Source organism: Anas acuta, chromosome 11, assembly GCF_963932015.1.
Source record: "Anas acuta chromosome 11, bAnaAcu1.1, whole genome shotgun sequence".
NCBI classification, from domain to species: Eukaryota; Metazoa; Chordata; class Aves; order Anseriformes; family Anatidae; genus Anas; species Anas acuta.
This window is the reverse complement of record NC_088989.1, coordinates 11312748-11335422: the sequence shown is the minus strand read 5'-3', so window position 1 is coordinate 11335422 and position 22675 is coordinate 11312748. Positions and strand designations below refer to the sequence as shown.

Below are 22675 nucleotides of genomic sequence, written 5' to 3'. Positions count from 1 at the left end.
TTTCCTCGTAGCAGGCAGGAATTTCAGCAGGCTTTTGAGGCCACGAGGTGTTTGAGGATGGGTAAAACTGTTGTATAATGCTTCGGTGAGCTCCTCTGTCCCGGGGCTGTGTCGGTGTTTGCCGTGAGGCAGGGAGGGATCTGGTTGCAAACTGTTTGCTCCATGTGCAGGGGGTGTTCCTGGGTCAGGGGCATTGGCTGGTTGGGGTCGGATGCCTCTGAATTCCTCAACAGGGGGCTTTTTGCTAAGGGTTGGCAGGATGATGTGAAGTGCAGAGTGCTGGGTCTGCACCGAGACCCCTGTCACCAGCTCGTGCCCTACAGAGCACGTGGAGTGCTCCTGTGCATGGAAGGATGGCTCATCCTGTCCTTGGGGAGGGCTTTCCTCCTGCTCTGGGTCACCTGGAAAGCTCCTTTGGGACTCAGGATTTTTTCCAGGTTGTGGCATTTGGGGTATTTTTCTCCAGGTTTTGGGTCTTTTTCTCCTGGAGGTCTGTGGGTTGGGGAGGAGGTTGCTGGCGGAGCCACCGTCTGCATTGAGTGAAGAAGAGGAAACCTGGAGTTGGCTGCAGAAAACAGGGGTCCCTCGCAGAGAGGGATGCAGGAGGGTATCCGCCAGCTCACGGGGCTGCCCCTGTGGGCTCAGGGGATGGGGAGCACTGCGGGCTGGAGGCCTGCGTGGTTCCCTCAGGGGGTTTCCTATGGGGCATTGATCAGGCACACTCGATTGAAGACCACTTGGAGGCTTTGATAGTCTAATGAATCAGCCTGTGTCCAGAGTGCCTGTGTGCAGATGTGGAGGTTGTCTTTGTAAGCATTAAGCTCCCTCTTCAAAGCATTCTCTGGGAAATGAGTCCCCTTTCAAGATAAAGACGCGATGCCAGGCTCCCCGCCTGCCTCCAGCGCAGGGAGGTGGGTGAATGGGAAATCCCCCTGCAAAGCCAGAGAACAATGCAGGGCGAGGGTGGGGAGCACTTGGAGAGGGGAATTCCTCGGGATAGGAGAGCAGCAGAGCTGGGGGCCTGGAGAGAGCCCACGTGGGGCTGGCACAGAGCCCCCTCATCCAGTCCCTGCCTCCGACAGGCTCCAAACCCAGCTGTTCCCAAGGACAACCGAGACGTGGTTCTTCCCACTGCTCCCATGCCTGCTGCCTGGATTTCCCTTAGGGAAATTTGAGTTCTTAACCGCTGTCGGGGTTCCTCTTTTTGGTCCTGGGGGCTGGCAAGTGGAGCTGGTGAGGAGGAGGATGCGAGTGTTGGCACTTGTGTGATGCTGTGGCATGCCTGGCACATCACCAAAATGCCCCCGGCATGTGGGCAGAGGCAAAGCCGTGGCCATGAGTGGTGTGGAAGCAAAACCCAGGTGGTGGCACAGGAAAAGGAGAAAAATCCCAGGTCAGGGGGACTGATGCTGAGAGAGGGGAGCCGGGCAGACTGAAATTGGTGCCGATGGATGCCTGTGCTGTGCTCGTGCACATCCATGGGGTAATGGTGGTACCGCCCTTGTGGCTGTGCCAGTTGTGGTGCCGGGGTGCTGAACGTCCCCGAGGGTGCTGAACATCTCGAGCAGCGTGCAGGCATCTCTCCTGGCTGGAGAGATGCGACTGCTGCGTTCGAGTAGGGCAGCCCTGTCGCACAGGTCGGGCTGGCCCTATAAGTCCCCATTAGGCAAATGGGATTTTAATGCCTTGCTCAGGGGCTGGGAGCAGCGGGGCTGCTCTCCTCGCCTGCCTGCCGTGTCCCAGAGCCCGCCGGCCGCTTGCTTTGTCCCTTGGTGGCAGCGTGGGACGGTGCCAGCCTTGTTACCAGGCTCCTGTCCGGCCGGGCTGCCCGCGGCACGCTCGGTAGCAGCTTGCAAAGCCGGGGCTGCTGATTTCCAGATGCTTGCAGATGCTTTCTCCTCCACGGCACGGACAGATGGCTGCGGGCGGCTCACGAAGTGTGTCTGTGTTTTACCACCTCTGAGCTGCGAGGCGGTAACAGATCTGCGCCTGTTCCGAGCCTAGGGCAGGTGGGAAACCCTGCGGGATCGCACCAGAGGCTGCTCGGGATAACCTCTGCTAGGTCACCTCTGCTGTGAGCGAGGAGGAGGGCTGGTGCAGCCTGGCGGTGTGTTTCAAACAAATTGCTTCTGAAGAGTTTAAAACTCAGGGCCTGATTCTGCAAGCTCTAGGCAGAGAGGTGTGGACGCAGGGGGTTTTCTGTGCCCAACCCCTGTACCCGTGAGCAGGACCCCAGGAAAACCCTTCACAGCAGGGATGGAAAAGGTCCCTAAAAACGAGAGGGCAGAAAGCTGATGGTTTGAGGTAGGCAGAGAGGGCTGGAGGTAGGTGAGAGCAGATCTGCTGTGGGTGTGCCTCGTGCCAGGGGTTTGGGTAGGGGCTGGGGGCACTGCCTGCCCTCTCCCGCTGCTCTTCCAGCTTCCCCCATCCCTGGGCCAAAGCGATGGATATAGAGCCCCAAGTGCTGCAGCTCGGCCCCTCACCCCGTGCAGCTGCTGCTCCAGATGCAGGCTGTGCTGGAGCTGGCTATCCACTGAGGACACATCCTCCTTGCCAGGAGAAGGTCTGAGCAGCAGCCTGGGGGCTCGTGGGCGGTGTGCGGCGAGCGCACGCAGATGCTGTTTGCACCAGCGCCGTGTTCGTCGTTCCCCTCTCCGTGACCCTCCCTCGTTCTGCACTGGGTGTCGTTGAACTCAGCCCATCTCATTTTTCTCTCAGTTTGTGCCGTGTCCTTCCCCCAAAAACACGCTGCTCCTGTTCAGCATGGGATTATTCCCCTGCCTTGCTGCTTCTCCGAAGCCCACTCCTGGGGTGGATGGAGCTGGTGGGTTCACCTTTAGCCAGCCTCTCCTTCCCCTCTCTCCCTCCCTCTCTTGTTTGCTCACCCTGCCTTATCTCGCTCCTGCGGATGCCGGTTTTGTTTTCTGCCTTTCCCTCTCCGCTCGGAGCACTGGAGAGAGCTCTCAGCTCTTTCAGGCCGGAGATAAGAGAAGCGAGCGGCCGCGTTCCCAGGCCGCCTGGATGCCGATGCGGCGGCGAGGCACGCGTGGCACGCCTGGGGCTGGCAGCTGGGAAGGGCAGGGGGCGGTGAGCCCGCTCCCCGCTGGCTTCTCCGACCGAAAGAGAGCTGGGGCTGCCAGAGGTTGGTTTGGAAACCCGAGGGGAGCAGCACCAGGAGGCCTCGAGGCAGCCTGGCAGTGAGCCGGGGGGTGAGCACCAGCCCCCAGCCTGCCCAGAGCTGTGTCTGTCCCCATGCTGCTGGTGGGGAGCCGCCTGCCGGCTCGTTCTGGGGGCGGATTTATGGCAGGCGGCAAGCCCAGGCTTGTTTTAGGACGGGGAATGTGTGCACAGAGCGAGCCTGAAATCCTGGAGAGGTTACAGCTCCTCGTGCACAGGGGTGTCAGGAGGGAGGGGAGCACAGCCGAGGTTCCCTCCTTTTATCCTGCCCTCCCTGGAGACTTTGCCTCTCCCCAGTCCCTGTAAGGGCTCCGGGGAAGGAATTGGGGATGAGGGGAGCAAACCGAGGGTCCCCAAGGGTCCGTGTGTCGGTGCTGTGCCTGGCTGGGTTCACCCTGCCTCGCTTCTGGGAGTGGGGGGGGGCTTCAGCACAGGCGGCAGAAACTCCCCCTAATTATCAGGAGTGATGAAAGCCTCTTAGGCGAGGAGTGACGAGGGAGAAGAGCCTGACCGTGGGAAGGAGAGAGACAGCACAGATGGCACCGTGCTGCCGAGCAGCCTGCTCCTGTGTGGGGAACAGCCCGCGGGGACAAACGGCCGCCCCGGGACATCCCCGGCCCCTCCACGGGGCCCGACCTTGGAGCTCAGCCTTTCCTGCTCACAGTCCCTAAATTTTTTTTTGTTGGCTTCTGGGGTTTAATGAACCATGTGCCTGGCACCTGGGTGCTTGAGGTGAGCCTTGGTCTCCAGGCTGTGCTCCCTGGGACAGGCCTGAGGTGCTGTGGGGCCAGAGGTGTGTGTGAGCGCATTTATGGGGGCACTTTGAAAATCATCCCTGAAAATGATTGCTTTAAAAGCGACCCAGTTGGTTAAAAGCAGCCAGCAGGGAGCGAGTTAGGAGGTGGAGGTGTCCCCCATTTACCTGCCCCCCAGGTTGTGTGCTTGAGCCCTTCAGGGCGAGGACCCAGGGGTAGGAGCGGTCCTTTTGTGTCCCCTGTGCCCCCCCCTGCACCTCTCTCCATCAAAGCAACCGGAGCTCGGAGGCCTCGGCTGTGCTTTTAAGTCGAATCTCTGCAGCTGAAATAAAATCGCATATATTTGCATAAGGAGCATCTCAATTAGCATATTTGTGGGTAAAGCTAAAAGGGCTGTTCATTTGGAAGTGAAAATGTGAGCGAAACATGGAAATGACTTCCAGCCCCCTTTACAAGCAGCTTAATTAAATATTTCCTTAGCGTGTGCGCATGGATTTAGGAAGCTATCGCTGTGGATGTAACGGGGTGTGAAGCCCCCGGGCGGGGAGCTGCGGCCCCACAAAGCCCCACGGGTGCCTGGGCACCCTGAGCTGTCCCCACACCTCTGAAGGATGCAGGGGCAGGGATTTGGGGTGCCCATCCCGGGGTTTCTATGCGGGAAGAGGGAAGCATTTGGGGTGGGAGCGGGTCACACGCGGCGCATTGTGCGCGGCTGAAAGGCACCACAGTCCCCACGGGTTAATCTGCCCCAACCTTTAGCCACTTCTCATTCTCCTCTCAATGAGCGTGCCTTAAGCTGGCTCTTCCACCCCCTCTCCCCGCAGCCGAGAGCCCTTGTGCTAAGGTTGCCTTTCAGCACACCACAGCCCAGCTCCCGGAGCTGCAGCGCGGCCCCCTCCAGGGCTGGCGGGGAGGGCTGGGCTCAGCTCCTCCAAGCACGGCGAGCGTGGCGGGCGCTGGGGGAAGGACGAAGCACCCCTTTGGTGCTGCCCAGCCTGGGCAGCAAAGCCCTGGGTGCACAGCTCTGCCATCCCTTGGGGTTTTGGGGAAAGAGGCCTCGAACCCGCTCCTTTACGCACCGGGCGACCTCGTGGTGCTGTGTAGCCCCCACACAGCCCCACAGGATCGGCCCCGGTGCTGCTGTGGGGTTCGACCCCTGCTGCCAGCACCTAACGCTGCTGCTTTGCTCTCTCCACAGCTGCCTGTCCTGCGTGAACGGCTCCTTCCCCTGCCACTGGTGCAAATACCGGCACATCTGCACCCACAACGCTGCCGACTGCTCCTTCCTGGAGGGGCGCGTCAAGCTCTCTGAGGTAAGGCGAGCCACCTCTGCTCTCCTCCCCTTGTCCCATCGTGGCCCTTTGCCCCACAGGGATGGGTTTAGCCAGAGGAGAAGCGTTTTCCCAATCTTTCCCACCGCCTCATTTCCCACGCAGGCCGTGCCCGCGGTGCTGGGAAGCGAGGAGGGAGTTGTGGGAAGAGCTGGGGGGCTGCCTGCCGGCGGGGAGAGGCTGTACGAGCTGGGAAGTGTCACTGCAGAGGCTGTTTGGGAATCTGGGCTAAGTCAGAAAGCACTTTAGGCTGAATGAAGCGAAAAACAAAGGCAGAGATGCTTAAGCATTTTCCTTTGATGTTTTTGAAGGGAGCAAGCTTGAATTGTCATTGCAGAACAACTTGTTTTCAGAGAGGGGAAGGTTTAAATCCGTAAAACAAACCATCTTGCTGCACCTCACGCCTTCTTCGTCTCTAATACTTTGCAAAGAAGCATGTTACTTTGTGGGGGTTTATCCTGCACAGCATCTGTGCCACCAGCTGGGGAAATCCATGGCTCACGGGGCACCTCCAGGAGCTCCCTGCCTCTGCAACCTGCCAGGGCATCGCTGGCTGCTTGGGTTGGATCTGGCGGGGTCTGGCAAAGCAACCTGTGTCTCTGAGGGTCTTGAAGGGAGAGTTTTGGGGAGGACGGTCTCTCCTGAGGCTGCCAAACCCACAGGAGGTGTCTCAGGCTGAGCCTACCTGGGTTTCCAGTCCTGCTGCCTGAGCCGTGCTGCTGGGAGCGGGGCGGCAGTGCCCTGCTGAGCGGTGCGAGGGGATGGTGGCCTGGGGAGAGCGTTTGCTGAATTGGCTCAGAGAAACCTCCCCCACGCTGGCTGTTCGGGCTCTGAGCTCCCTCAGAGCTTGTGTGGTGGTGGCCGCCAAGCCAGGGCTGGTTCCTGGGAACAAAGAACAAAAGAGCCCTGTCTGAGGAGCCTCACAAGACTTCGCCGTCCTGGCTGGCACGAGAGCAAGCCTCCCGCTGTGTCTGTCTGCTCGGGAGGAGCAGCAGCCACATATCCGAGTGGATCTCGTGTGATTTGTGCCTTACGATGCCTCCCTTCATCCTCGGTGAGGACCTGTGGCCTCGTGGGTCCCCTTCTGGATCGGGGTTGCTGTCCTGTGTCCCCATGCTTCAGTGCTGGGCTTCGAGTTGGATGGGACCGCCTGTGGCCGAGGAGCCCTCAGCCATATTACTCACGTGCTGTCTTTCTCCTCCTGACCCTGCCTCTGGAGCTGCTCTGGGCTCCTCACTGGAACAGATCAAGCTCCCAGCAGGGAACAATCAATTTTCCCCCTTCATCCTGCCTGCCTCTGCCATTACTTGAGGAGCTCGAGCCCTCCAGGAGGGGACGGGAGAGCTGGGCCATCACTCAGCCAGTGCGTGGCCACCAGCAGCACAATTCCTCGTGTGCTGGGACCCGATGGATGGAGCAGCATCTTCACCCGTGCTGGGGCTGGCCCTGTGTGTCTTCTCCATTCCCTGTGGAAAACCAGGGTGCCTGGACCTGCTGCATCCCTGCGTGGAGCTGCTGTGTCTACAGGAGAAGATTTGGGCTCCCTGCACCTCTTCGGGCTTCAGGAGCGAAGGATGCGGGTGGCCTTCCAGCAGACGGTGGCATGACCTGCTGTGCTGGATCCAACATCATTCCTCTGGGCATGGAGCTGAGCAAAGCCTCCTGGAGAGCTGCAGGAGCCCAACCACCGCTCTCGTGTGTGGGTAGGTGGGCTCGGCACTTGCCATTTCTGCACAGCAGCAGGAGGATGTCGGAAAGGGGACGCCGCTTGTTGAACAGCCCCTTCTGTCCCCTCACTGCCCATGGGATGTCACCTCTGCGTGCCCAGCTCCTCGGACTCGCTGGGACGCGAGAACAGCGCTGGCTTTTCGCCGTCCCTTCCACCCAGACAACCCAACTCCCAAGTTTTGGCACCTTCTCTCGCTTCCCTCGTGGTTTTATCCCAGCGCCAGGGGCTTGCGTTGCGCTCATCGATGCTCGAGCGTGTCCCGCACAGCCCGCGTGATGCACGGGCCAGAAGGAGCCCAGCTCGGCAACCCCACACAAAGGGGAATTGTGTAACACGAGAAGATTAGAAAAAGCTGTTTTCTCCCAGCTTGTGCCCTGAAGAAATCTGGCGAGGGATCAGCCTGTCCTCGAGGTTGCCTTCCCAGCCAGCTTCTGCAAACAGAGGATGCTCAGCGCCAGCGGTTCCCAGCAGTGCTGGTGCGCACGGGGGGCAGTGCTGGCGCTCTTCCCCCGTCCCTTCCAAGCCAACGCAGCTGGTAACACCCCCGGTGTGCTGTCTTTGGGACACGGGCACCTTTCCCAGGGGACTCGTGTCACTTCCAGGGCAAGCTGTCCCCCAGCAGACCTCTCGGTCACCCTGGGACCTGGAGCGGCGCCTGCCTTGAGGTCTGGCGAGCCTGGCGCAGCTCGTTTGCACTTTGGTGCGGCCTCAGCAGTTCCTGGCAGGGGTGGCCGGACACCCTCGGCCCAGCCACATCTGTGGGCTGCCCGTCTGTGCTGAGATCCGAAATCCTGCCCCCATCCCCAGCCCTGCAGCCCAGCGGTGGGCAGGGGTGACTCGGTGCCAGACCGCGGCAGCGCTGCACAAACCCACGGTGGACGGTCAGCCTGAGCCTCGCCGGGAGGATGTGTAACTCCCAGAGTTATTTTAAGCAGGATTTGGTCTGTCTGCAGCTCGCTTGGTTTGAGTGTGGTGGGCACGGGTCAGGAAAGGCACGAAAATCTGTTAATAGTGGAGCTTAACCCGGGAGCTGCTGCTTCCCACTGGCAGCGTCATTCCTTTCCTTCCCGGGTGGGAGGTGGGTGTTCTGCTGGGAAATGCAAACCCGCAGCACCGTCCTGGGCATGCCTGGGACGTTCCCCTGAAAGTCTGGGGTAACTGGGCTCTTTTGGGGTGTGGGCAGGAGCCACCAGGCGTATAAATCTGCCTGGGAACGGCAGCAGCAGGAAGGATGTCCCTGCCTGCTGGCTTCTGTGGCTTCCAACCCTCAGCTCCGCAGCCTTTGATTACGTCTCCTTCCCAGAGCTCTCGGTCCTCTGCGGCTTCCTCCGGGGGGTGAAGGGGTGGGAAGGGATGATGAAGCAGCACGGGCTGCTCTTCGCTTGTCCCTGCTTGCAGCACCCGGTGGTGGCTGTGGGTGTGATCAGGGGTTGGAGCCCAATTCCCCTTTCCCCAGCAGTCGCTCTCCGGAGACGTTCCCCGGTGTCTGCCCGACATGGAGCAACCACTGGGGGCGAAAGGCTTGTGACCTGTGGGGACCGAGCGCGTTTGCTCAGGCTCGTGGTTGTTCTTCGTTCCCCTGGCTGATGGGAACGGCCGAGCACGGGAGGACTCGGCGGGGGACCCCAAAAACCTCAGAGAAAGCTGTGCCTTGTTGGGAAGAGGTCGGGTCCTCCGGGTGCTCGGGCAGCTGGAGGAGAAGGCGATGGTGGCAAGTGCCCTTCCCCACCCAGCTTCACCTCTCCGTAGCTGTCCTGCCTCACTGCTGCAGCTGATCCACGTGTGCCCAGCTCCTGGGAATGTCCCCGTGGTGCCCCTGCTGTGCCCCTGACCAACCCTGGTCACCGGGGACTTGGGCAGGGGGAAGCCAGGGTCACGGCCAGCCCCAGACTGCCCTCATCGCACCCCTGCTGGTGATACAGCCTTGCAGCTGGAGCCAGGAGCTGCCAGAGAAACTCAAACCGCAGCTTTGCAGCGTGGCTCAGTCTCAGCTCTCCAAGCAAACTTGGGCACGCTCATAATGTCCTGAACCAGCTGGGAAAACATCTTTAATGGGAGCAAATCTGCCTTGTGCAGCGCTCGGGAAGGCGGGGGCAGGGTGCCTTGCTGTCTGCTCATCCCATCATGTTGTAGCTCCCCGATCCTGGAAGCAAGGGATGTGCAGAGAGGCCTGGTTCCTGCAGGACGGGGGAGTATCGGACATTTCCAAGGGATTTAAGTGACAGGCAGTGCTGGGGCGAGCGTCGTCAGCTGCTTGAAGGGCTCGGAGGGGAAATGAGCTGTCCGAGTGCCCCCACCCCTCCTGCCACCCCGAGGGCTGGGTAGCGCTGCCCCAGCACCCACCAGCACCAGGTGCTTCCTGTTTTGGAGCCGGCTGAAATTTTTGCTGGATGAGACACTTGGCTTCAGCCGGCAGATGCAGAGCGAGTGACGTAGCCGGGGGGACTCGGCTCCGGCTCAGAGCGCCGGGCAGCAAATCCTCCCCGCGTGCCTGCATCGGGGACGGGGAGGGGGGACGCCTGTGCCTGCCCCCTTCCCTGCATCTCCCGGGGGTCTTGGGAGCAGCCGTGGTGGGCACGAGGGCGGGTGGAGGTACCCAGTACCCTGGCAGGACCGGGAACAGCAGTGATGGGGAATTGAGGAGGTGGTGGGGTCAGAGAGCAAGCCGTGTTTCTGCAATCGAGGGCACCTTCAGTGCTGCTTTGTGGAGGATCAGTCGTGACAGGGACAGTGCTGAGGGTCCCCAGCCTGGCCCTGCTTTTGTTTTGTGTAGCACGATTTGAGGACAAGTGTTTTTTCCCCTTAAAAATCATGCTTTTGGGGAATACAGGCTGGAGAGGAACAGCGAACTGGAAAAGTGAAATGAGTTGGGGTTTGCTGTCGATACTCGCCAAGCAAAACAATTGCTTTTTATTTCTCTGCCACGTTTGATGGATTTATCTCAGCCTGCGGCTCTGCGGGGTCCAGCACGGTGCCGGTGGCTGCAGGAGGCACCTGGGCAGCCTCAACCACACGTGGTTTCTGGTGGCACGGGCTGGACCTGCCCTGGGCAGCAGCAGCACTTTCTGTTTCGGGACCAGCTGATTTTAACACGAGCTGTTCCCTGTTGCCCCATTATTTAAAGCTGCCCCTTCCCGGAGTCGCTGCCATGGGTGCGAGACCTCCGCCAGGCTCTGCAAGGCCGACGTGGGATTGCATCAGGCTGTTGTTGCCGAAGTGGCATCCATCGGGGACGCGGAGCTGTTTTTTTTCTGCCTGAGCTCATTTATTTTTGCTCCCTCCTGCTCCCCTGTGCTTTGCGCACGCAGCTCGCGGCTCCCCCGGAGCAGCTGGGCGCCAGTGGCTATTAAAAGCCGAGCGCTTCGCTTTGCCCTCCCGATGGCTCCTTCCCCGGGGAGCCGGGGACCACTCCCTGCCCTCGCCTTCCTCCCTGGCTCGGAGTCATCATCGTCCCCTTGCTGTTGGCGCTGGTTTTTGGGGCCCCCCGCGGTCAGGCTGCTTGGGGTGAGGCTGCTTCGAGCTGGCCACGGTTCGAAGCGGCAGCAAAACGCAGTGCAGAGCGCTGTGTGGTGTTGCAGAGGGACAGGGGGGAAAGCCTTGTCCGTCCCTTCATGGAGAAAGGGGAGTGGAGGCTGCGTGATGTCTGAGAGGGAAGCCTGATGGGGTGTACCCAGTGGGTGTTTACCCTGAAACCTACTGACTGCAGTGCCAGCATCAAAGCCTGTCTAGTTACCAGCCATTTTGCCCCAAAACGCCCAGTTCCGTGCCGCAAGGCTCCTCTCCAGTCTCCTTTTCTGTGTCGAGGCCAGAGCAGCCACGAGGAGCCCGTTTGGGGTTGGGTGCACACGGGGTTTTGCTCGGGGTGGCCGGTCGGGGCGTTCTGGCAGCGCACGGCACTGCCTGGCCAAGGGGGGGGGTCCCGCTGCTAGGGGAGGCCGTGCAGCTTTCCCACTTCATCTCTGCCCCTCTCTTTCCTCGCAGGACTGCCCGCAGATCCTGCCCTCCACCCAGATCTACATCCCCGTGGGCGTGGTGAAGCCCATCACCCTGACGGCCAAGAACCTGCCGCAGCCGCAGTCGGGGCAGCGCAACTACGAGTGCATCTTCCACATCCCCGGCAGCACCACCCGCGTCACCGCCCTGCGCTTCAACAGCACCAGCATCCAGTGCCAGAACACCTCGGTGAGTGACCCACAGCATGAGATCCTATGGTGTTTCCTTGCCCCGTACATGCCTCGTTGGCAGGCTGCTCCCTCCGGGGTAGCTGACGGAGATTTTGGGGGCTCCAAGGGGGAGCTCGCAGCCCTTGCCGTCTGCTGCCCTGCTCCCAGGTGCGCGGGGAGGATGCTGCCTGCTGTTGGTTGTTCTATATGGGGTTGACACCCTTGCCACTGAGACCTGGGACCCGCCAGGCTTTAGGGATGCTTCCAGGGAAATTTGTTTTGGGAAGCTGAGGGAAGTTGCTTGGACCAGGGCCAGCTTTGCCTGCCCCCTTCCCTCTGCATCCCGGCTTGTTGGTGCATCGCTCGCTCCCTGCTGTTAGAGTTTGCTCCCTGATGCCTGTACAGCTTGGTTGTTGTGTCCCTAAATGAAATGGGGTTTTGCAGCCCCTCAGTGAGCACTGTGGGCATGCCCCTGCTGCGTGTTGGTCCCATTCGGGGAGCACCAAGCCCCTGGGCAAAAAGATCCGGGGTATTAATGGCTCTGCCCTCCGGGAGGTGGCATTGCTCAGTGCCCCGCTGGGCTCTGCACCGACCTTTCCTCCTCCGCGTGGAGCCAGCCCCTCCCTCCTCCCTCCGATTTAATCCCTTTAAAATTTGTTTTCCATCACTCACACTGTGAAAGCTCATTTGCAGCTTAACGCCGGCACCAATCCCCGCTCCCCTGGCCTTCGGTGGCACCGGTGACATTTCGGAGCCATCGCAGGAGCCTCCCCGGGGTGCAGCATTTGGGCATGAGGAGCATCCTGAGCCTGCTGCCTCAGCCCCATGCCCCGTGCGGTAATGCCTGGGGGGTGAAATGTCCCCACCCTGAGCTGCCAGCTGGGAATTTTGTTGGTGGATCTGCGCTCAGCCAGGAGCTGGATGCACAAAGTGCAGCCGCCTTCTCCTGGGCTAACAGGGCTGGACGTTTGACCTCAAAAATGCAGGTTAGGTCCCAAAAGCGGGGCGAAATGGCTGGAAAAAGGGGTCTGCATTATTGCAGGCTGCGTGTCCTCGTGATGGGCAGCAGCAGCTCGGCAGGGCTGAGGTCTCGGGCAGCAGGCTTTGTTTGCAGGCCCAGGGCAGCTTCACAGAAGGCAGAAAAAAAAAAAATTTAAAAAAAAGTTCTGGCTTGAAAGAAGCTGTCTTTCTTTCGGGGTCTGCCCGCCTGCTTTAATGTTTGAGGGCATTTAGCCAGGCTGCTTTATGGTGTGGGTGATTCAAATTCACACTTCTGTGAAACTCGTCTCCTCCCTGTCTTTTTTGCAGTCCATCTGGCTTGTCGATAGCGCGTCGTGCGTCGCGCGCCGTCACCCGGCGGTGACCCTCCGGAGCGGGTGGCCCTGGGGGGCTCCCTCGCCTCCAGGCTGGGAGAAACCCTGCGGGTTTCTGCCCTTTGGGATCTGGTATTCAGGCCGGGTTTTGGGTCTTGGCGTGGTGTGGAGGATGCTGGTGAGGGGAGGAATAGCGGGGCCGTGCTGTCCTCCCGGAGTGGAAGTTGAGAAATGGATGGGTGCCTTTCGGGGAGGCATTTAGGCAGGCTTTGTTTCCAGGAGTTCAATGGGTCCTAAACAAGAGGTTAATTACTTTGCTGAATTAGGGATGCTTTCCTGAATTGCGGATGAATGGAGGGGATAATAAGTCAAGTCCACTTAAAACTCTTTGTCTTTTGTTTGGTTTTAGTGCTTGTCAAACTCCAATGACTTTTTAGCACTTTGAAGAAAGGACATCTTTGTTAAATATTCAACAGTCCATTCATTAAGGTTTGAGTGCCGACTATAAACATCATTGGAGGCACCCGATAGATCTTCAGCAATCCCAAGGGGACGGGGCTTGGTGTTCCCCATACATCCCAGGTCAAAAAGTGAGCAGAAAAACCCCTTTTGTGCCTCCTCACTGCAGTCTCTTTCTCCTCTTCAAAAAGAAAGCAACCCTAAGGGTTTTCTGCGTGCACTGCAATGAAGCAGAAAGAAAAGGAAAACCCAACTAAGAAAATAAATTCTTCAGCAGCAAACCAGGTTTTTTGTTAATTGGCTGCTTTAAATCTTCCGGAGGCAGGCGCTTTCAAGTTTGCTTTCTTGCAGCGGAGGATGGGAAAAGGGCCACCTATCCCTCGGTCTGTGCAGATAACGCCGCCGAATTTCGCTTTCCAGGCAACCCTCACCTCTGCCCGTTCTTTCTGCTGTCCCTAAGCAGGCCTCGTCCTTGCAATGGTTGCATAAAATGAACAGTTGCACTGGTGGAAGAGCGCCTGAGCTGAGAATCCGTGCTACTGCCTGTAGCAGGCATTCAGTCGACTTCATCAAATTTAGCCTTGGTGTTGGCACAATGACTACAGGTGTGCTCCCTGGCAGGGATTTACCTTCCTGAGGATGTTCCTCGGAAGGCTAGCGGAGCCCCAGAGCTGCTCTTTCCCTTTAAAAGTAAAAATAGGAAGGAACCCTGCGCTCCTGTTGGAGAGGATCCGAGTTCGCTGTCTGGGCGCTTCCAGTTCAGCCTCACGCCTCACTTATTTCCCTTCCCCTTCGACAAAAGCCCCACGTGGCGCTGAGCAGCTGGGGCACCTCCGCATCTCCCTTTCGGCTCCTTCCTCGCAGTCCCCCCGGCACGTGCCGCACGCTCAGCTGTGGCTCCTGCTGTCACCCCACTGTCACCCCGGTGTCACCCCCTGGCGCAGGCACGGGTCGGGACCTTCGCCCTGGAGCTGCGTGGGGTGCTCAGAGCGACCTCGCTGCCCTTGTCCCTGTGACAAAATGACACAGCCCTGCAACATTTCTGCCACGTGCCTGCGACGAGTGATGGGAGGACGTGTGCGTGGGCGCAGAGCGAGCTGGTTCCTGCACACGGGTGGTGCCCAGCTCCAGGCACGGGTGCCGGGAGGGCAGGCAAGCCCCGCAGATTCATGCTTTTTGGGTGTTTTTTTTACCATGACGGAGCCCAGGCATTGGCCTGCTTTATTCCCAGATCTCGGGTTCTTCGGCGAATTTGGGGCAGGACAAATCCGGGGGCAGCAACTTGGGTGTGATGGGAAGGGAAGGGAGGAGACGGATGCGGGAAGAGCGAAGGGAGATCCAGAACCAGAGGGCGAGCGCTCCCGTCAAGTCATGCTCAAGTCATGCGGGTGATGGTGTTTTACTGGGCCCGGGGTGTATTTATAGAGGCTCATAAATCACACACACATGCCCCGTTTGAGCACCACGCACCTCCAGCGTGTGTCTCTCTAATTAACCAGCCGTGGAGAGAGGAGCAGGATTGGAGCCCCCAACCCCAGAACCGTTCGCCGACAAAGCCGCGCTCCCTGTCCTAGCGGTGCCTGCATTTATCTTTCCTGCAGCAGTGTTTAAAGTGAAAAGGGAGTATCAGGAGAGTTTGATAGGATCCAATTAAATTCCAGCAGATAAAATAATGATGAATTGCAGTTGAGCCCTGGCGAGACGCGATGTACATTACTGCCGTCCCCGTAGCGCGGGGAAGGAGTTGAGGTCATCAACTACAGAAAAATAGGACACAGCTGCAGCCGAGCCGCTCCTCCAGAAACGCAGCCCAGGGGGATGGTGCCTGCGAGAGGGAGGGGGGGACCTCGGGGGGAGTGGAGGAAGATTGGGATGCGTGGGTTTGCTCACAGAGCTCGCAGGGGGCAGGGGAACAACCCTTCCGATGCATGACGCCTTCCTTGGGAAGCGGTGTCCCTGTCCCTGCGGTCCTTCAAGCGTGGCTTTGCTGGGGTTGTGGCTGGAGCAGGGGGGATGCCCCATGGCAAGGGGTCCCAGGGAGCCTCTACCTGGGTGGGGAAGGGCTGGTGCCTTCAGCTAGTTGCTCTGGGGCTGGAGGTGCTGGCAGGAGCATCCTGAAGCCCATCTCGGTGCAATCATCTGCCCCTTAATTTCGGGTGCACCCTTTCTGGCTGTGGCTCCCCACAGGTACCCCCGGCAGCTCCCCAGGGGGAGCCGAGCAGCTCCCGTTGCTCATCTCCTCCAGCAGGGCTCTTACCAGGACCAAACACTTGAGCTTTTTGGGGAGGTGGCAGCAGTGTGCTGTGCCCACGGGTATCCCTTGCCTGGGGTGTGCGGTGGGGATGGGGTGAGCATGGCAAGCAGAGCTCAGGAGGTTGCAGAGCTTGCTGAGGAAGATGCCTGAGCTAAGTTCTGGGTGAAGAGCCTTGAGCAGGGCTTGGCGAGGAGTCCCGTTGACTGAGTCAGCTCCCTAAAGGAGACTGTGCTGGGAACAGCTGCATTCGGGCTGGCGCGGCCCCGTCAGCCCTTCCACGTCCCTTGGTTCCTCCAGAGGCACCAAAATGCTGCCCCGGGCTAGGTGAGGAGCCAAGTTTGTGCCACCGGCTTGGTGACGTGTTCTCCTGTCCCCTTCTGCGGGCAGTACCATGGCATATGAGCCCGCTTTTCTCTCTCTGCACCATCCCTTTACTCTCCGGGCTGTGCCTGCTGTATTTTGGCTCCCAGAGCAAGCTGCCCTCGCCCACAACCCGTCCTGGGCACGCACCGTGCTCCTGGGGACGTTGGTGCCGCAGAACGCGGTGGCACAGCGCAGGTACGTCTGACACAGCTCATCCCAGCCTCCCCTCCCGCAGCCCATCCCAGACCGCTGGCAGCCGCGGCGATTGATTAACCGGGGAGTTAATAACAGCTAAGTGCTTAATGGATGTTCAGCCCTGTGTTAGCTGGAAGCGGGGAGGAGCCGCTGTGACAGGACCTGCTGGCTGTCCCCGGGCGCTGGTTTGGATCCCGAGGCACGGGAGGGCCTTGGAGGTGTCCCCGGGGGATCTGCAGCACGTGTCCTGGGCTGAGCTTGGTACGGCAGAGGTTTCCTGGGTAGCCAGGAGAGTGCTGGAGCTGTTGGGTAACCTCTTACCAAGCCCAAAAGCAAACATTGCAGTGCGTAAAGAGGGTTAACGTGCGGCAGGGTACGCAGAGGCACAGGGGAGCGAGAGCAGGAGGGCGGTTTTGGCCGTGCCGCTAGCACGTGGCCCCAGCCCTGGCTGCTTTCCCTGCCGCCGCCTTCCCCCGCTCCCCACCCTGTCCCCGGGACTGGGGAAGCCGTTTGTGCCCTGCTTTCTCTGCGTGCCCTTCCTGGTGTTCAGGGGTGCCTCTGGAGCAGCCCCAAAGCCGGCTGGGTCCCTGCGCAAGGAGTCACGGGGAGCTGGGGTGCGTGCCAGGCCAGCTGGAGGAGAGCCGGGAAAGCAGCCCGGGGAGTGAACCTTGTGAACGTGTCCTTCAAAACAAGAGGTGCTTTGGAAATCAGAGACACACCTGGCAGACCTTGCCTTCCTAGGAGGTGGAAACCCGAGCCCCTGTGGCTGCAGCTCCTGCCCGCACCCTGGCTCCAGCATCCGATAGGGACGGGTGGCGGCATCCGAGCCGTGGGCCCGCTGCCCGTCTTTGTAGGGCAGGTGAAACGCTGCTGGTGGTGACAGGAATGCTGAGGACACGGTTTTCATCATCAGCTGTGTTCCCTCAGCTGTCCCCTGCCGTGGCTGCCAGCTGGGGCAGCGACTCCTGCTCCCTCCTGCCACTTGCAGCGACCCGCTGTTGCCCCAAACTCAGCGCGCTCGGCACAGGGGAGCCCTGGCTGTGCCCAGATGGGCAGCAGCTCCCGTGCAAACCTCCTGGGCAAACCTGTTGCTGTCTCAGGACCGGTGCACGAAGAGTTAATGCTCTCCCTCCTTCTCCTCCTATTCTTCTTCCTCCACCCTCCATCCCACCTCCCAGAAGAACTAATTTCCAAAAGCAGCCGGGGCAGGGAGATGCAAATAAGTGTTTTGGACAGCTGCAGGCTGGATGCCTTCCCGAGATGCCAGGGCCCCAAATGAGACATGTCAGAGTACAAATTGAAAATGCCAATTTCACTTACGCTGCCACGTGGCTCGTCACAGCAAAACCCTGCTCCAGCACCGCTGCCGCTGCCCTCCCCAGCACGTGCGCGCCCGCGGTGCCAGGGGACAGGGGACAGCCGCCTCTCGCCGCCCTGCTGGGACACCCTCAGCCTCTGCATGGTTAAGAGCATGGGTATGGGATAGAGGAGGGTGAATTTCGGTTCCCAACCCAGTTCTGGTGATGGGGATGTGGCGGAGAGGTGCTGGATGGCGGGGATGTTTCTGCAGCAGCGCCGTGTCCGGGAGCAGCCCGATGGAGCTGTCCCTGGGGAGGGCAGGCGGTGGTGGAGCAGCTGAGTTTGCAGCTGGATGTTTTGTGCCCTAAAAGCACTGTGTATGGGTGCCCTTGGCAGCCTTGTTCCCCAGGAGGGGCGTGTTTTGGGGGCTTCCAGCCTCCCCTTCGGTGGAATGACCCCTGGGTGTAGGACCATTGGCCAACAACTGTGGGTGCGCAGCGTGGGACCAGAGATGGCTTCTGGTTGGAGTCAGGGGGGAGGCCGGGATATGGGATTTCGGAGGCTGGGGTGGGCTGGGGAGGCCAGGGGCAGCCCCGGGCTTGCTGGAGGTGGCACGGCCGTGTCCAGCTCGCAGCCGGGTCCCCGCCTGGGCGAGCTGCTGCCCGCGTGTCCGCGGCTCCCTAACAAACTCCAGCAACCCATGAATCATTCATTTAATCTCTCCTGACACGCCTGTCATTTTCTCCAGAGAGGAGCGGGGAATCTCTTGCCGAAGGAGGTCATTAGCTGTCAGGGACGGTTCCGACTGCCTTCCTGTCTCCGTATCGATTAAAGCTCTCCGCCTGTGCGCTGGGGCTGTGCGGGGAATATTGATGGGGCTGCCGGGGCTGCGGCTCGACTGGCGAAGAGGGGGAGAGAGGCTTTGGGTGGGAGGAGGTGCCGGGCTGGGAGCTGTTATCTGCTGGCGTGCTCGCGCTCACCCGGGCTTGACGGAGCAGCGGAGGTGGGGACATCCCGGCCGGGTGCTGGAGCCTGAGTTTGGGCATCGTGCACCAGGCCCTGGGGATCTGGGAGGTTGGATCCTGCTCTGTCACGTCCCTGTGCGGGGAATCGGGGTGGCGGTGCTGGTCCTGAGGATGTAGGGAAGGGCACAGCCCCCTCGCAGCACTCGTGTTTCTGGCACGGAGAGGTGCACGTGTGCTCCAGGCACGCTGGTTGTTTCCTCCTCTCCCAGCAGCGGATTCGGACCTTTGGGTTAACGGGATTTTGGTCTGTCTAGAAACCCTCGGTTTTGCTCCTTTGTTTTTTTTTGGCAGCCCAGCCTGCTGGTTTGCCTGTGCTGTGTCCGATGCTTTGTCTGTTCTGTTAGACCTCTCTCTCCCTTCTCCATCCCTCTCCTCGTGGTCGAGGGGCAGCATCCTGGTGGTGATGCCCCGCAACTCCCGGCGTGTGTCACCTCTCCGGTAACGGCCTCTGCCTCCCTCTGTCCCCTCCTGCAGTATTTCTACGAAGGGAACGACATCAGCGACCTGCCGGTCAACTTGTCCGTGGTCTGGAACGGGAACTTTGTCATTGACAACCCCCAGAACATCCAAGGTGAGTGAGGGATGGGACCGGGGTGGGAAAACAGCCCCGTGCGCCCCCGGCCCCCATCCCACCTGGCTCCGTGCACCGCCGAGGCACCGATGCTCCCAGCCACATCCCCCAGCGGGTGCCCTTCTCCCCATGCCCCCATTTTGGGGCTGGGGGGGCCATGCTGACCCCTGTGCCCTTCCTGCCGTTGCAGCCCACCTGTACAAGTGCTCGGCCCTGCGGGAGAGCTGCGGGCTGTGCCTCAAGGCCGACCCACGCTTCGAGTGCGGCTGGTGCGTGTCAGAGAAGCGCTGCTCGCTGCGGCAGCACTGCCTGGCCCCCGAGAGCAGCTGGATGCACGCCAGCAGCGGCAACAGCCGCTGCACCGACCCCAAGATCACCAAGGTACGCGGGGACGGGATGGGAGTGGGGACGGAGCTCTCTGCTGGCACGTCGGAGCAGCCAGATCTGCTCGGGGGTTGGCTTTGGGGCCATCCCCAAGGTTCCCCTTGTTCCTTCTGCGTGTGGATGGAGGATCCGGGGAAAATCGTGGATCTGGGCTGCTCCTCCCCTTGTTGCTGGGTCTTGCAGTTCCTCATCCCCCTTCTCTGGCAGCTTTTACGGCCCTTGTTCAGTCAGATTGCAAACGTTAATGTTCACATGTCTGTAGGGCCGGGCTCCAGGCGCTTTAGGAGGGCTCGGTGCGTAATTCCATGTGCTGCTTTCTGCTTACCCACGGCTCGCGGGGCAGGCAGGCACTGCCGGTGTTAATTACTGCAGGCTTAGCACCGTATCTGATCTGTTTGGGTTTCTGTGTCTTATCTGATGGAAGCTGGAAACGAGAAGGGGCTGCCCGCGGGTCCCTTCCTTTTGGGAACGGGGCTGAATCCCAGCGCCTGCATCGAGCCCAGGGCAGCCTGGTCCTGGCTGGGGTTAACGGGGCTTCTGGAAATCACCCTGGAGGCTGCTTGCTGCTGCTGCCATCCTGCTGATGGGGCTTCCTGTGACAGCTCCAGCCCCGAGGTGTCCCGGGGCACCCCAGAAGGTGGCCGGGGCTGAGCTGTGAGCATCCTCACGCACCCTGCAGCTTCCAAGCAGCAGCTGGCTGCTGGCCTCAGCAGCGGGCTCTCCAGCCCTGCATCGTTACCCGGGTTTGCACTAATTGCAGATGGGGCATAAACGAGGCTGTTAGCAGGTGGGCTTGACCTTGGTGCTGCTCCAGGCTGTGTCCTGGGGCCGATGCGAGTTGGTGGCCGGTGCAGATGCGTGCGGCTGTTGGTGTGGTGCTCCTCCAGCAGCCTCCTCCTGCTGCTGCTGCTTTCCACAGCCTGGTTGTGGGCAGGCAGCAGCCGGGCCGGCATGGGGTGTGAGGAAATGAGAGTCCTACAGAGGTTTCGGAAGGACCTGGAGCCTGCCTCCAGCCCAGCGAGCAGGGGAGCAGCTGTGCTCACAGCTGGTGGAGCTGGGCTGGGAGACGACCGCAATTCTTCATCCGTGGTCTTGCTCATCGCTCGGTGGGAGGACGAGCAGCCCTGCAAACCTGCCTGGTGCTGGCTGTGACCCGCAGGGTGATGTCCCTTCTCAGGGCCATCCGTGTCCCCGGCTCCCCCTGTCCATGCAGCAGCTGCTCAAGCTGGGAGTGAGCAACTCGTGCCCGCTGGAGCCATTTACCTGTTGATTTAAAAGGACCCTGTGAAACCAATTAGCAGCAGAGCGGTGCTGTTTGTGGGGCTGGGGGCTTGGAGCTGGAGATGGGGACTCGGGGCAGGCTCTGCCCTCCTTGCCAGTGCCCCGCTCCCAGGCGGCTTGTTTAGCTGTGACCTTCCTGTGCTGCACAGCCAAGGGGTCATCCCTTTCCCGGGCTCGTTTCTCCCCAAACGCGTGGCCCTTGTCAGGTTTGCCGCGGAGAAAGAGGAATCTAACACGCCGGAGCAGCTTTTAACACTCGTTTAGGAATACCAAACAAACAGCCGCTCCTCGCCAGCTGCCCCGGCGGAGGAGGAAGAGTGAATCTGATCGCTGGCTGCAGCTGCTGTGCCGAGCCCTGAGCCTGGGCTTTCATGGGGGCTCTGCTGGCTTCAGGCAAACCGCAGCGCCCCAAAGCCCAGGAGGGTTTCGCCTCTGTGTAAAATGGGAGATGTGGGTGCCTTGGGTTTGCTGCGCGCCCCAGGGTGCTGCTGCCAGCTCCGCCACTGCCCTTGGACACGTCCCCACGCTGGGCTTGGTGCAGAGCAGCTTTGGGGTGTGCTGAAGGTGAGGAGCCTGGTGCAAGCCTGGAGGCGTTGGTGTGGTTAACCCCAGAAGTGATCTCTGCAGCTGAGCCCTGCAGAAGTGACCCCTGGCTCCGTGCTGCCCATCGGGGCAGGGGATGCGGATGGCGGCCGCTGCCGCACGCATCCCTCCCTCCGCTCATCCGCCTTCTCTCGCCGTGGGCTGTGTGCGAGGAGCAGGAGCATCCAGCTGGCACTGGCCTTGGGCTTGCAGCTGCCCGGAGCTGCCAGGAATGCAGCGAGCTGGTGCCTGCTTGCTTGTCGCGTGAGCGCAGCCGTAGGGTAAGGCTGGCCAGGTGCCGGCCTGAGCGCAAGCGGAGAGATTTCCCCGTGCTCAGGGAGACCTCTGCTCATGCTGTCCTCCAGCTCTGCCAGAGAAGGCATCACCCCTCCAAAGGGTCCCTTCTCCTCGATCAAAATGCACATTCCTCCTGGACCAACCCAGCCTGCATTCCTCTCTTCCTTGTCTCCTTGCTTGCAGCTGCTTTTCCCCTGCTCCCTCTCCATCTCCGTGCCACCAGCCCCATCTCCTGTCCCAGCCCGGGCACATGCAGCCGTGCCATTAATTCTGTTTAGCGCTGCAGGTGTGCGTCGGGCCCTGGGGCCAGCGAGCGCTGGTGTAAAATCGCCCATAATTGCCTTGTTGGAGGCAGCGGTGGGCTCGTGCCTCTCCGTTCATCCGTCATCCCGCTGCCTGTTGTCAGGCCACACCTGTCTGCTTTATTGGGAATCATCCTGGTAAATGAGGCATGGCATGGGGCGGAGGCTCTCCAGCAGCCAGCCAGCCTTGGCACGGGGTTTGCTGGCAGAGAGAAGCCCGACGGGGGCGAGCAGGACCTGGGTTCCCCCTTCTGCCCCCCGCCTGCTGCGTGGTGAAGGAGGAGAGGGCTTCCTGCAGGGCCACCGCTGGCTCTGCTGCTCCAGCAGGGACGTGGTGGGGATGGTTTCTCCTTTGGGGACATCTTGGGACCTTCATTGCCTTGTGTAAGAGACCTGCCCGAAGGCAAATCCACGTGTCTGTGCTGTTTGGCTTGGTTGGAGACGTGTTGGTGCTACCACGTCACCTTCCTGTCCCTGTCCTTGTCACCTGTGGGGTGGCTCCATCTGCAGCAGGGTGTCCAGGTCCTAGCCCACTGCATCTGGCACCTCCTGCCTTGTTCCTTGGTGGCTGTGTGAACACGGCTGTCATTTGGGAAGTCTCTCCTGCGGATGCTCTGCTGTTTAGCACCGCTCATCTGCTCCTCGCTGCACGTCCTGGTGCCCTGTGGCCGTAGCCGGTGGCACCTGCCAGCTCCGGTCCCTCGGCTGACGTGCTGTGCTGTCCCCTAGCTGTCACCTGAGACGGGCCCCAGGCAAGGAGGGACCCGCCTGACCATCACCGGAGAGAATCTGGGCCTCAAGTTTGAAGACGTGCGCTGGGGAGTCCGAGTGGGCAAAGTGATGTGCATCCCCATCGAGAGCGAGTACATCAGCGCTGAGCAGTAAGTGCCCAACGAGGGCTGGGCGCACTCCGCGTCACCTCGGTGCATGGGGACGGGGGTCTTGGGGTTCAAACGCTGCCCGTGCCCACAGAAAACGTGGCACTGCCAGAGGGACAAGGACCTGCTGGGCACGGTTGCTCTGGGCCGTGGCGAGGAGCCTGAAGATGCTGGGGAAGCTCTCATGGGGGCTGGCAGTAACCGACAGCCACCGCTGTGTTTTTTTAGTGACCCTGTTGGCATCTGGGACCTTTGCGTGGTGCCAGAGTGGTTCTGGTTTTGGGGCTGGTCTTCTCCTACAGCACATCGGGAGTATT

General features: G+C 60.6%; 1 protein-coding gene across 4 annotated transcripts in view; it reads left to right on the top strand.

The window, feature by feature from the left end:
• Positions 1-22675, top strand: part of PLXNA1 (plexin A1) — a 103566-nt gene that overhangs the window by 46202 nt on the left and 34689 nt on the right. For all 4 annotated transcript variants that reach the window (XM_068695082.1, XM_068695079.1, XM_068695081.1 and 1 more), the window contains exons 9-13: positions 5131-5245; positions 10974-11174; positions 18538-18634; positions 18825-19015; positions 22210-22361. In XM_068695082.1, the coding sequence (XP_068551183.1) occupies positions 5131-5245; positions 10974-11174; positions 18538-18634; positions 18825-19015; positions 22210-22361 (756 nt within the window). The remainder of the gene's footprint in view (positions 1-5130; positions 5246-10973; positions 11175-18537; positions 18635-18824; positions 19016-22209; positions 22362-22675) is intronic.